The sequence below is a fragment of the Phyllostomus hastatus genome, unplaced genomic scaffold (genome assembly GCF_019186645.2).
Source record: "Phyllostomus hastatus isolate PE091 unplaced genomic scaffold, TTU_PhHast_1.1 phas_scaffold_114, whole genome shotgun sequence".
Lineage (NCBI taxonomy): Eukaryota > Metazoa > Chordata > Mammalia > Chiroptera > Phyllostomidae > Phyllostomus > Phyllostomus hastatus.
The window spans coordinates 10657189-10671004 of record NW_025334006.1 but is presented as its reverse complement, the minus strand read 5'-3'; the positions used below and the strand labels follow the sequence as shown (position 1 = coordinate 10671004).

The following is a 13816-nucleotide window of genomic DNA, read 5'->3' as shown; positions in this document are numbered from 1 at the left end:
AGCTCCAGAGCCAGGCTGCGTGTGTGCAGATCCTGGTTCCACCACTTCTGGCGAGCCGTGTACCTCAGTTTCCTTTTAAAATGGATAATGTAATCTCTGTTCAAATGGTTCTTGGTAAGGACTACACGAGTTAATACTGGGAAAATGTTTAGAATGGCACCTGGCACCTAGTAAGTGTGTACGTTTCTGGCTTGTGCTTTCATCACCCATTGTCCCTGTGTGTGTTCATCTGTGGTGCCCCTGTGTGTGGTCCAGTCCCCTGCATTCTCTTACCCCCTGCCCCTGCTCAGCTGGAAAGCCACCTCCCTCCTACTCTGACAGGCCTCACTACTGGAATAATCTCCTGGCTGCAGGATTGGAGTTGACGCGCTGTCACATAGAATCAGCTTTGGAGCTGCTGCAGCCCTGACAGCACCGGGCTGGGAAAGGAGGGAAAGGGAAGGGTGGGGGGGAACAGCCCAGCTTCTGAGCTGGGGTCAGAGGTGCCCACTTGAGATGAGAAGGACAGAGAAGTTGCTGAGAAGAGGCATTGTTGCACGGGAACCAGCCCTCCCCTCCAAGGGCTTGCAGAGCCTCGGGAGTGCCAATGGCCCTGTGACAGTTCACGGTGCCCCTGCAGAGTAGTATGGGGGAGGGAGATGGGGACCTAGCACCAAGGTTCTTCTGGGGTATGTGAGAATCAGCCAGGAGCCTGCTCTGTTTTACTGTCTCTGGATCCTGCTTTAGCAGGCCTGGGGTGGGACCTAGACACGTGCATTTTTTTTTATTTTATTTCTTTTTTAGAGAGATGGAAAGAGAAAGGGAGAGAAATATCAGTGTGTGGTTGCCTCCCACACAGCCCCTACTGGGGACCTGGACTGCAACCCAGGCATGTGCCCTGACTAAGAATTGAATCAGCAACCCTTCGGTTTGTAGGCCAGTGTTCAATCCACTGAGCTGCACCAGTCAGGGCTGCATTTTCAGTAAACTTCCCAGTTGCTTCAGATGACTGCCAGCATTTGACAACTGCTGGATCAGAAGGACTTAAGAGCACTCTTCCCCTCACTTTCAGGGGTAGGAGTGTCCAGGGCCTCAGCCCAGCACCATGGGAGAGTGCTCTATGGGGATTCCCACACATCCTCGGGGGTGACGCACTTGCCCCAAAGCCCCTCTCCTGATATCCTTTCTGACTGGGCTTCCCCATCCCCTCCTCCCCTGCTGACCACACACACAGGTCTGGGCCCACTATGAGGAGCAGCCCGTGGAGGAGGTGACACCGGTGCTGGAGGAGAAGGAGCGCTCGGCCGCCTATAAGCCAGTGTTTGTGACAGAGATCACCGATGACCTGCACTTCTACGTGCAGGATGTGGAGACAGGTGAGTGCTCGAGCCCAGCCCAGGCGTGCTGCCTCACAGCTCCGGGGAAGTCAGCCCGCCTCCAGGGGCTCCAGGGACCTCCCCTCCTGCCCACCCACCCGGCCCCAGACGCCCCTCTGGGCCAGCAGGTCCGCTGAGGACTGGTGAGGTAACCAGTTCTGTCTGGGTGGTGCTCTGAGACTCTTAGGTAATTGTTTTGCTCCCGGGTGCCCCGGGCTGGGCTGGGCTGGGCTGGGCTGGGCATGAGTATGAGTATTTGTAGCCTTTGGAGTCTTATCAGGAAGCAGCGAACAAGTTGTCTCTTTGTGGTCAGGAAGCAGGAAACCGCCTCACTCAGGCCCTCGTCCCCTCAGCTTCCTCGGGAAGGCGGTTGGAGGGGGAGCGTGGGCCTTTCTCTGCTGGGGTTTCTCCTTCTCCAGAGGTTACCGCAGCCATTTGCCATGGAAACAGGAGGCACTCCTGGAAAGGCAGCCCCAGGCAGTCTTTCTAAAGGGCTTTCTCTCCCCATCCTCTTTCTCTTCGATCTTGGTGTTGTGCCTTGTGGCCAGGGTCTGCTAGGCAGAGACCTCAGGCTCCTGGAGGGACAGGGCAGTAGGAACAGTCCTCTCAGCAGCTGCACCATGGCCTCTCCAGCCCAACCTCCCACCTCCACTCCGTGTAACCTCACCTCCCTCCTCCCGTTGCCACCCTGTTCAGGGAAACATTTTAGTTGAGTGCAGAGGAAACAGCTCTTAGAGCTGCTTCTAAGGCTGAGGAGCCAGATCCTTACCGAGCAGAGGGGACTGAGATGTCACTAGCACCCAGGGCTGCTCCGTGGGCGGCAGGTACAGCTCTGTCCGGGCTCCTCAGCCCACCCCAGGCTCGCTCCAGATCACCAGCAGCCTCATCTCAACCACTTCCTCTCTAATGATATTTCCCAGGCAGCTGCTTTTGCAGTAATGTCATTTCACCAAGGAAAACTGACCATTTCCAGTCCCGGGCTGGCTATACTTGGGAGGGAAGGATGGGAGAGGGGCAGGGGGGGAGCTGATGAGCCTTCAGGACCAGGTTCGCAAGTTCAGCGGCCACCCTGGTGAAAGCTGGGCCCACCACTGCCTCAGGAATGAAGCCAGGAGGCCAGCCTCCAGGTCTGGGTGGCATGGCCAGAAGGAGTCTTGCGGTGGGGGTCCAGGCAGGAGGAACAAGAGCTATTCCTAAGCATAGGAGCCAGCAGGAATGAATGGCCCTCAGGGAACTTGGGGGAGGGAAACTCAAAGACCCTGCCCCTCGCAGATAGGCTCTGCCTGGCCTCTGGGTCCTGCTGGGGAGGACCCCCCTTGAATAAAAACAGGACCCTGAAGTCTGCACGGGACAGAGCCTGAGGGTTCGAGGCCTTTGACCACATAATCTCTGTAATCTCAGGCTTCACGTGCAGCAGTGCCTCCCAGCACCCGACCTGGCTGTCTCTGTCAGCTCTAGGAAGCCGTGACGCTGCAGCGAGTAGTAGCCAAGGCAGAAAATAAAAAGAACTGGGGAGAAAGCCATGTGTTCTTAGAATATTGGAGAAGGGAGGGGGTACTTCATGGCACTCCACCTGGAGAGTTGGGGTGGGCTCCAGAGAAATCCCTGTCCTCAGGTGGCTCCGTGAAATCCAGGAAAATAAACCTCAGCACGCACCGCCTCCCTCCTCTGCAGCCTTCTGCACTCTCCTGGGGGACATCCTCTCACCCTGTCTCCCTTCTCCTAATTAACGCCTGCCTTGGGGAAGGAGCTGATGAAATGATGAAAATGTTTCCATTAGCTGTAAATTATTATACCAACCAGGTATCTGTGTAAGGACCTCCCAGAAGGCTTTGCCTATTTGCAGGAGGTGAAACCTGCTTCTTTTGCCTTGGATCAAAAAATTAAAAATAAAAGTAGACCAAGAATGGGAGAACTTGTCCTGTTAGAGGCTTCTCCTTAGTCCCTGAAATTTTACTGTCTGAGCAAGGAGCACTATCTCAGGGAAATTAGTTGCGTGTGTACCACTGCATAGGGGCAAGGGTAGCTGCATCCTGCAAGCCTCTGGTCTGGAACCGGTCTGTGCGGTGGCCCACGCAGAAGCCCAGGAGTAGATAGACCTCCTGGCGTGCACATGCAGAGGTCATCTTCAAAGCAGCTGAGTGTCAGGGGTTCTAGGCCTTGCAAGAGTGAACAACCAAATGAGCTGTGGTCCTTGCCCTGAAGGAGCTCTCCGTGTAGTGGCAGAAACATAAACCCAGACAAGGATCTTACAAGGCCAACTGACAAGTGAACTGACAGCCAACATGTGTTAGGCACCTGTTACAGTGTGTGTGGCCTTGGGCCCTGAAGATGGAAAGACGAGTCCACATGCACTCGGCCACCCTGACCTCAGAGAGCAAAGGGGGCACAGCAGGTCTGATGCAGAGCTAGACTCAGGGCCAAAAGGGATGTAAAGGAGTGGCTACTGGGGTCTGATGCTTTCTCAGCAGGGCCGGGGTGAGGGGTGCAGCAAGAAGGACCTGGGTTGTGAGGGGCAGAGACCTGAGAAGACCTCGGGTGTTGCTAAACCTGGCCAGAAAAAGCAGGCAAGCAGCAGGACCCCAAGTTCAGAGTGATTCAGGAAAAACAAGGCGGGCAGGAGAGTGCCCACACCCCGCCCTGCCCCAGGTGAGGAGGGCACTGACAGCGTCGGGAATTCAGTTCAGCGTGTGTCTTGCAGAGGGACCAGTCGGTGTGGCCAGGTGTGAACATACTGAGGCTGGACCCTGCTCTCTCAGTTGCTCTCCATCTCTCATGGCTCAGATTCTGGGGCCCTTTTTGTCCAGGGTTGTATGTGGCCCATCCTTCACCCCAACTTCAGCCCCTGGGAACCTTGCAGGGAGTGGCTTCGGTCAGTCACCACCTCTGTGGCCCAAGCCAGGGCCAGCTCTTGCAGGAATGGGCTGCAGGCTGGCCAGCTCCCATCCTAGAAGAGGCTGGTTGGCCTTGGCCCTGCTTCACGTCCACTGGCACTCTCCACCTCCTTAACCAAAGCTCAGGAATGTTCCCAAGGGCTCCCACAGCCCTGGCCATTAGATTGGAGAGCTGGGATTGGAAGGTTGTGCGTGCCTCTGAGACCTAAAGTGTCAGCATGTCACCGTCCTGCTTTGAAGATAGACAGCATGAAACCTCTTGAGCAGAGGCCAAAGAGGACCTCCCTGAGGGATGGAAGCGAGCCAATGCTGCAAGCTCTCCACAGAACTCCTCACCCTGCCCACTCCCTAGGCTCATCTGCCTCCCCAGCCCTTCCAGAGATGAGACTCCAAAGAACCTGGCACCCTGGTCTCACTCTCTTTTCCTCCCCATCAGGCACCCAGCTGGAGAAGCTGATGGAGAACATGCGAAATGACATCGCCAGCCACCCTCCTGTCGAGGGCTCCTATGCTCCCCGCCGGGGCGAATTCTGCATTGCCAAATTTGTAGATGGAGAATGGTAAGCCCCTTGGGCCCTAGCATAGGAGCAAGAGCCACAGCAGGTCTGTCTTCAGGGTGCTGGCCAGGCTGCAGGCGTTTGCCTCTGCAGCCTGGTTTCCACTGGGGTGGTGTTGACTTTGGCCAGCTCCCCAGGGTGGCCCTCTTCATTGCCCAGAGCCCATCTGGGCCTGCACTTCAGCCCGTGATTTCCCTGCAGTCCAGCCAGCCTCTGGAGTGCTAAAGTTGTGTTCCTCCTCCCCTCTCCTCCCTAACTCTGTTGGGGGAGCCCTGGCTGGCTGGGGCTCTCCGACATACCCCTCCCCCCACACTGGAAAAGCGATGTCTTAGTGAGCCCAGACCAGCCGCCCAGCCCTCCACCTGACTGTCTGGGACATTAGCAGCAGCCCTCACAGGCCGCAAGGTCATTTATGTCTGATCTTCCAAGGGTAGGGCGCATGGCCTACCCAGGGTGACGAAGTGACTTGGATGTGTTCCCTGCTGCGGCCTCCCAGACAGATCTGCTGGCTAATTACAGCTGCTGTTTAGTGTGCTGGGTTTAAACAGCAGACATCAATCTAGTCATTAGTCTTGTTGCTTTTTGCCCCCAAGGACACATTAATCTGCTTCACATGCTCCCCTCTCCCTCCCTGTGCTCCCAGCTATGCCCTGATTCCATTAAATGGTGACCAAAGTGTCCCGAGGCTGGCCTTGATGGAGTCTGAGAACTGTCCTCTGTGACACCCTTGGGTGTGCCCCCTGAACCCTGGGCAGGAAGGTGATGTGGCCTCCCCTGCCATCACTGAGGCTCCTCGGAGACCACACTCCTCAGAGCTGTCCCTTGAGCTCTGCCCGTGATGCCATTGCAGGTACCGGGCCCGAGTAGAGAAAGTCGAGTCTCCTACCAAAGTACACGTCTTCTACATTGACTACGGCAACGTGAGTAGGGGACCGGGAGGTGGACAGGTAGACAAGAAAGAGGCCCCAAGTGACGGCCAGGGGTCCTTCAACCCAGCACTCCCTGGGTCAGGGCCAGCTGATCCCTCGAAGGTCCATCCAAGCCTTGGGCTTGTTACTGACAGGACAGTGAGCGTGCGGGCACTGCTACTGTTCGTGTAGCAGGCCGCGACCCTTGAGTGACCAGGCAAAACCAGCAACTCTGGTTAGAGGCCTGTGCGCACTGACAGGGCTGCTGTCCAGGCCCCAAGGGTGAGTGTGCAGCCACACCCACGCTTTCTCTTCTTCTGCCCTTTCTCTGAAGAGCGGGCCCAGGAAGGACAGCTCCTGTTCCTCGTGCTCGGCACGGGGCTTGTCCCATCTGCTGACCTCCAGCACATCCCAGAACCGAGGCTTGCTGCAAAGGGACAGTCATGAGGTGGCAGAGTGACTGGGAGAAGAGCCATTCTGGCAGGGCCTGGGAGTCTCTTGACTATTCCTGGGAGATTCCCTGTGGGTGTGGCGGCGAGCAGGAGAGAAGGCCATAGGTCAGAACCGTGAGGCTTCGTGGCTGTGGCTGTGCGCCTTCCTCAAGGACTAGAGTTGAGGGTCAATTAGCAGGAAGCCCAGGACTGGGCCATACTCCCAATTTATGACCTGGGAATCATCAAGAAAGAGGTCCCACACATCTTGGCCAGAACCACAGGCAGGTGAGGGCGCCGCTCTCCCAGCCACAGCTCCCCGTCCTGTGGAATAGTGGTGAGGGAGCCCATCAAGGGAAGGCATTGGAAAGAAATAGAAACAGCAATTAGAATCTGGTTGTCAAATTATTTAAGTGGGAACCAGCAAGTGCGCCGGGGTTGACAGGGTGTGAGTCACAGCTACCCACCGCAGGTGCCAGCAGGCCACGCTCTCCCAAGGTGTCGCTGAGTAGGTAAGCTGGTGTGCATGGCTCATGGGACCCAGTCACGGGTGAGCGGGCAGTCCCTGAGTGAGAACTCAGAGGCCTGGCCACAGGGAGTTCTCCTCTGAGAACAAGGGGCATCAAGTGTGTGACACTGTTGGCCTGGTGTGTCCTCTGCAGAGAGAGATCCTGCCGTCCGCCCGCCTGGGCACCCTGCCGCCTGCCTTCAGCACTCGTGTGCTGCCCGCTCAAGCCACGGAGTATGCCTTCGCCTTCATCCAGGTGCCCCAAGATGTGAGTTGATGCGTCTTCCCTCCTTCCAAAGGAAGCTGTCCAGTGACGCCCAGCCACTCCTGCAGCCGTTACAGGCTCAAAGGAGGTGGAAGCAGTGGGTGGCCTGTTAGTGATGGAACCCAAAAGGTAGGAGCGACCGAGGAAGTTGAGGAAAGGTGCCACAAAGGAGGTGGCAGCAAAGCACGTGAGCTAGTTCTTGAGGAATGGGTACGCCCCAGGGTGCAGTTGGGACAAAGACGAGTCCACCACAGCCAGGCCCCTGGGGCCTTGCAGGCAGCGTCAGCACCTGGGGACCGAGCCCTTGCGTGACCTGGCATGGAGTGTATTCTTGGTATTGTACACAGGAGGGGTGTGGCGGGATTTTCAGCAGAAATGCAGCGTGGACAAGCCTGGTTTTGAAAGTCACTCCTAGTGTGAGGGGGAGACTGGAAAGAACGGTTGGGAGACCACTGCAATTGAAAACCCAGGCTAGAGACAGTGGTGGCCAAACCAGGGCCACATGGGTGGCGGGGGCTGGGGAGAACAGGCCGGGTCTCAGGGTGCCCTCAGAGGGGTAGGGTGTGGAGGGGCAGGATCTGAGATGGACTTTTAGATGTCGGTATGTTGCCACTGGCCAAGATGAGGGGGAGGAGTAGGAGCAAATTTGGGGCTGCAGGAGCTCCAGGCAGCTTTGTAGTGTTCAGTCTGGAAAGCAAGACGAGACCCAGAATCACGGGTGTGAGCAGTTTGGAACCGTGAGTTTCGAGTGAACAAGCGTGGAGTCTGTGGAACATGGGATGGGGAGGGGCAGCCTCTGTCGGGTGTCGAAGCCCCCACTGTCCGGAGGGGAGAGCTGGTCTGCAGCCTCCAGCTCCCCGGGAGGTCAGGCAGGCTGAGGAGTCGTCCCGGGGGCTCAGCTCAGCGAGCGCACTCGGATAGCAAGGCTGCTGCTGCCGCCAGGTGCAGGGTGCTGCGGGGCATGTAGTAGGGGAGAGTCAGCACCATTGAATACTTTCTGCCCTTTCATGAAATTGCCGAAGGGCAGAAGAGAAACAGCAGGAAAAGGTGTTGACAGAACAGGTCCAGGGGCAGGCAGTCTGCGGGGACAGGGAGCCGTGAGCAGAGAGCCTGAGACAGGAAGGGGGGGAGACAGGCACTGTGAGGTCACTGTGGGCAGGGGGACAGGGTAGGGGAGGAGGATGGGGTGACCTGCAGACAGGATGAGGGAGAGGGGGCGCTTCATGTCCAGAGCCTGTTTCCTCCCTCATTCAGATCTGACCAGGGAGTGATCTGCAGGCACCCACCGGGCACTTTCTTGGGTGTCTGTGACCTGGGGCCCACGTGGCTATCCTTCCCTCGAGCTCACCTCTCCCACTGACCTGGCTGTGTCCCTGCTCCAGGAGGATGCTCGGACGGACGCCGTGGACAGCGTGGTGCGGGACATCCAGAACACCCAGTGCCTGCTCAACGTGGAGCACCTGAGCTCCGGCTGCCCCCACGTAACCCTGCAGTTTGCAGATTCCAAGGGCGACGTGGGGCTGGGCCTGGTGAAGGAGGGCCTGGTCATGGTGGAGGTGCGCAAGGAGAAGCAGTTCCAGAAAGTGGTACGTGTGCGGAAGGGGGTGCCCACTGCGGGGCAGCCCCCTAGTGTCTCCAGCTGTTCTGACAGAGGGGCCGGGGGCTGCACAAGAGCCGGTGAGGGAGCAGGGAACCCCGTCCCGCTGCTCCTGCTGCGGGGAAGATAATGGATTTCGGTTTGTTGGGGTTTTTGAAAAAAGCTAATTACACCCCAAATTAATTGGCTGCAGGTTTGGCTGAGAATGCAGCTGCAAACTAGAGCGGGAAGTTTCCCTTTGTGTGCGCCCTCAAGTGACAGGCCAGAAAGCTGTGCCCGGGTAGGGGGTCACGGAAAGGGCCAAAGCCTGCCTTGCTTCCTCTCCCATTCTCACCTCTCTCTAACATATAATTTCCGAGTCCAGAGCCAGCTCCTAGCACACAGAGCCACCAGAGCCAGCTCACAGTGCCCAGGGGTCCGAAGGGACTCTGCCACAACACCCCTCCAGCCTGTTGGAAAGGCCCCCAGTGCTTGGAGCTGGACCTGAGTCTTGCCGCCACTGTTCCTGAGAGGGCCTTAGAGATCAGCCTTTTGGAACCTGAGTCTCTCTTTCACGAGATGAGAACTTGCTGCTTCTCAGGGTGGCCTGTGAGGGTGGTGTGGGGGTGGGGGCTCACACCTAGGGAACCCACTTGCACTCTTCCAGTGTCGATCGTCAGGATTGGGTTCCGAGACTAGCAGTCCTTCCCGCTGAGCACCCCACTCACCCAGTCCTCCCAGCCTCTCAGCAAGCCGCCGCTCAGATCCCACAGTCCACCAGCCCTCTTTGCCTTTCCTCCCTCCCCATGTGTGTGCCAGTAGTCTGTGGTTCCATGGACGGCGCATGCACGTTGAAAATTCATTTGGAAAAAGACCCCAGTGGGAGTTGCTCCTGTGTCTCCTCTGGACAGGAGAGGCCCGAGTCCAGTCCTCCCCCTGGAGACCCTCAGTGCTCTGAGGTTACTCCAAGGGGTTAGCTTAAGTTTCCCTGCGGGATCTTCATGTGCCCAGACAGCACTACCCATAACATCTCTGGTGTCTAGAAAATTCCTTTGCCCAGTCCCCGAGATACACACCTAATGTGTTCATTGCTGCATCTATTCATTCTTTCAGCAAACGCTTACTAAGGGTCTACATATCTCCGTGAACAAGAGACAGCATGCCTGCCCCGTAGAGCTTACGTTTGGGCATGAGGAGACGAGCAATAGAAATAAATCTAAGAAGTCAGTGAAGTAGAATGTTAGAAGATACATGCAGTGGAAAAGGAGAAAATAGAAGTAAAGAGCAAATACCATGTGATCTCACTTATATGTGGAATCTAATGAAAAAATAAACTGACGAACAAAATTGAAACAGGCATAGACACATGGAACAGACTGGCAGCTGTCGGGTGGGGGTTGGGAGGGATGGATGAAAGAAGGTGAAGGGATTGAAAAAAAAACATGTATAGAGCACGCGGGCACAGACGACGGTGTGGTGATCGCCGGGGGCGGGTTAAGCGGGGACGGAAGGAGGCTTTGGACGCTGGGCACACGTGATGCAGCGTGCAGACCGTGATTCATCGAGTTGTGCACTGGAAACCTGTATGGTTCTGTGAACCAGCATCACCCCCAATAAATTCAATAAAATAAGTAAATAGCCATCCCTTTAAAGAGATAAGTAAATAAAGTAATAGATTTTCATTAAAAAGAGGTAAAGGGAATTAGTAGTGTGCGGGAAGGGCTGGCTGTAATTTTAAATGGGGTCATTGGAGGCCTCATTAAGAAGGCTATGATTTTTTGCTTTTAATCCTCACCAAGGACATGCTTGTCGGCTTTAGAGAGGGGAGAAGGGGGGGAGACAGAGAAGCATCAGTTGAGTCCTGACCATGACCAGAGGACTCAGCCTGCGTATCCCCTGACCAGGAATCGAACCCGCAGCCTTTTGGTTCACAGGAGGACGCTCCAACCAACTGAGCCACACTAGCCAGGGCAAGGAAACAGTCCTTTTTATCAAAGCTTTGAAGGTGCAGGATAGTAGCCAGGTGTACCAGAAGGGGAAGAGCACTTCAGGCAGATGGAACAGCCAGTGCAGAGTCATGGAACAGCTAGGAGAGCAACTGACCGTGTACTTCGGCTTTTTCTCTGAGGGAGCGAGGGATCCGTTGAGCAGGGGGTGACATGGACCTGGCCTGGGCACCCTGCAAGGTCACTTCGGCTGCCCCGTTGTGACCACTCCCTTTCTCTCCTTCCTCCAGATCACAGAATACCTGAATGCCCAGGAGTCGGCCAAGAGTGCCAGGGTGAGTTTTCGCCTGGGGAGCCCCAGAGGACTCTGAGAGAGGGGGCTTGGCCGTCCAGGTTCCGGCAGGTCCCACCTCCCTGACCAGCCATTTCCTGTTTTCTCACAGTTGAACCTGTGGCGCTACGGAGACTTCCGAGCCGATGACGCGGATGAGTTTGGCTACAGCCGCTAAGGAGGGAGAAGGTCCGGCCCCCGCACCCTCACGCCAGGACCTCTCTCTGCCAGGAGGGTGCTTCAGCTCCAGACCCCAGAGCGGGGGCGTAGATTGGGTCCAGCTTTGCTTCAGTGTATGGAAATGTCTTGTAGGGCACCATCTGGGCTGGGGGTGGGGTGCAGGGACCCTGAGGCTTTCGGGGGACAGGCATTGTCTTCTGAGATGATGGGTGTTGCAGCCGGCCACCCAGGGCGCAGAATATAAGGAGGCACTCAGAGTGTGCAGTCTCCCCCAGCCGATTTTCTGTTTGTATTTGGATGGAGGTTTGCAATTTTTAAAAAAATCATTCTCAAATCAGGAAGAAACATGAAAGACTTTGTCCCAAAGGAGGGTGTGACACTGGCACCCAAGGCCAGCTGGCACCCCACTTCTCTCCCAGACTGCCCTTCTCCCAGATCTCTGTCCAGCTGTTGATTATGTGATTTCTCTGGTACGTCCATTCTCAGATGCCAGCGTGTTCACACCGCCCCTTCGCCAGCCCTTCCCTTTTCTGTATTTAAAGCTTTGGAGGCGCAATAAAATAGTATATGCTGTCTGTAGCCCTTGTCAGTCGTGGTGGAGCCCAGAAACTGGGATCTGAGCAGCCCCAGCCAGAGTGGCTCCTGGGGACGTCATCCGAGTGCTTGGCCACGCCCACAGAAACCTCACCACGGCTGTGTCCTGCTCCTCGTGGGGCCCAAGAAGTCGGCAGGAGTGTAGATGATGAATTGTGTGGATCTCCGTCTGTCCTCACTCCTGGAGAAGCTGTTCTGCCCCCACCAGGCAAGCCCACTCTCACCACGGTCTCTCACTTTATTTTTATCCATCGTGGAAGCTGGTCTTGGAGAAGAGAACGCCCAGCAGTGGGAGCTGAGCGGGTGGTTCTTCCGAGTTCCGAGCGCCTCCGAGGGCGAGGTGGGCATCACCTGACACCTGGCCACCACGCAGAAGAGTGCAGGTCTTCTCTGTTGACTCATAACCAGTCTGGACCCACGGCACACTGCTGCCCTCGAGGACCTTAGCGACTGGAGCAGCTCGGCAAGCAGTGCCCAGACCACCTGCACAGGAAAGGCCAGGCCAGTCCTGCCAGGCGCTGGTGGGCAGTTGCAACCCTGCCAGAGCCCCAGCAAGGGGCCAGAGGGACTCGTTGAGGGGAATGAGGTGATTCCCCTCTTCCTGGTGGCAGGAGGAATGGCTGACACCAGACAGGCCAGCATTGCATGATTAAGACTGAGGCCCCCCCTGGCCCCTGCTCAGCTCCCCGCACAGTGCACATTTGCTGGAGAGTGGGGTCAGGGACAGTGTTCCAAAAGGAGTCAGGGCCACTCACCAGGGAGCACCTGTCTGTCCAGATTGTTCGTTCCTGCTCCGTTGGACGTGAGACAGTATCCCCCAATCCTTAAGGTAGAGTTCGCCGTGGCGCTCAGAAACCCCAGGCTGCCGCCGGCCTCCCAGGGAGGGGAGAGACCCGAGGGCGGCCACTGCCGTGTGCTGTGAGGAGCCTGTTGTGCTGCTCAGGGAGGGCCCGGGAGAAGAGGAAGGTGTGTTGGTGGGAGGCCACCACTCTGCTGTCCACACGTTGGGGGATCTGCCTGTTCTCCCAGACCCCTCGGCCTCATTCGCGTGGCCCTGCCTGTCCCAGGCTATGCTCTGGTAAAACGCTGTGGTGCCCCTTCCTGGTGGCCCCACTTGCCACCCTGCATTTTGATCTGGGGTGAGGCTCCAGCTGCCATGAAGGCTGGTCCTTGGTCTTGGGGAGTCAGTGGAGGTGGCGGGGCCTTGGCGAGCTGCCTCTCGTTTTTAAACCAGAGGTCCCGGGCCCCCGAAAACCCTGGCTCCTGTCTTTAGGCAAAATAGTGTGCTTCCAGTACTGGGGGTACATTCTGGTTAAAGGGGGCAGCGAGATGTAGCCGCCAGGGGCAGGGTGGCAGTGCTGAGTCAGCATAGCTGACTCGGAGCTCGTCTCTGCAGCCCCTCTGGGTGGGTCAGAGTAAGTCCCCGTGCTCCTGGCGCCAGCTCATTACAGGGCCCCAGAAGTCAGCAAGCAGGAGGCTGAGGGTGAATCGTGTGAGTCTCCATCCATCCCTGCTCCTGGAGAAGGTGCCCTGCCCCCGCCCCCAGCAGGCAAGCACACTCTCACTGGGGCCTCTTGTTTTTATCCTTCGTGGAGAAGAGAATGCCCATCGCACCCACTTCTCTGCTTCCTGGTAGGGCCCGTGGCGTGTATTCACTGGAGCACAATTGGCAGGGGCAACATGCCAGCCCACTCTTTTGTGAAAGGGTCTGGAGTCATCTCATCGTCTTAACTGTTGCCTTGGTTACATCTGCGCCAAAATAAACCCTCTGTGGTTCTCCGAATGAAATGATGCCTGAACCTTCCCACTTCTTACTTCCTTTCTTTTCTGAGGCTGATTTATGCCAAGGTCAGGATATTCACCAGGTCGGAAGGCACTGCTGCCGCTTGTCTGGCTTTGGCCCCAGCTCCACGTTACTCTCTCTCCCGCATCTGTTTAGTCCCAGGTCTGTCCTGGGCCCGGCGGGGACTGGGGTGAGGCAAGCCAGATGCCCAGGGTGCAGAATTTAAGGAGGCACTCAGACTGCAGGTGCACTGGCATGTTTTCTTCGCATCTGTAGTTGAAGCCCGTTAGCGTCAGCACTCGCACAAGTAGCGCCAGAACCTCTCCGGAGGTCCCGCAGGAGTGACAGACCATGCTCCTCGGTGTCTGGGTCTTAGGCTCTGCTTCCCCACCCACCTTCCCAGTAGGAAAACTAATCCCTTGAACACCTGTTATCTAGCCACACACCAAACACGGATTCCAGGATTCAGTGAGCCACCGGCACAGCAT

The 13816-nt window shown here is 56.9% G+C and overlaps 1 protein-coding gene across 1 annotated transcript in view; it reads left to right on the top strand.

The window, feature by feature from the left end:
• SND1 (staphylococcal nuclease and tudor domain containing 1) overlaps positions 1–11530 on the top strand; it is a 416128-nt gene extending 404598 nt beyond the window's left edge. Inside the window, exons 18-24 of the mRNA XM_045855549.1 lie at positions 1214–1355; positions 4686–4809; positions 5657–5726; positions 6808–6921; positions 8301–8504; positions 10731–10775; positions 10884–11530. Of these exons, the coding sequence (XP_045711505.1) occupies positions 1214–1355; positions 4686–4809; positions 5657–5726; positions 6808–6921; positions 8301–8504; positions 10731–10775; positions 10884–10949 (765 nt within the window). The 3' untranslated portion in view covers positions 10950–11530. The remainder of the gene's footprint in view (positions 1–1213; positions 1356–4685; positions 4810–5656; positions 5727–6807; positions 6922–8300; positions 8505–10730; positions 10776–10883) is intronic.
• Positions 11531–13816: the final 2286 nt, after the last annotated feature.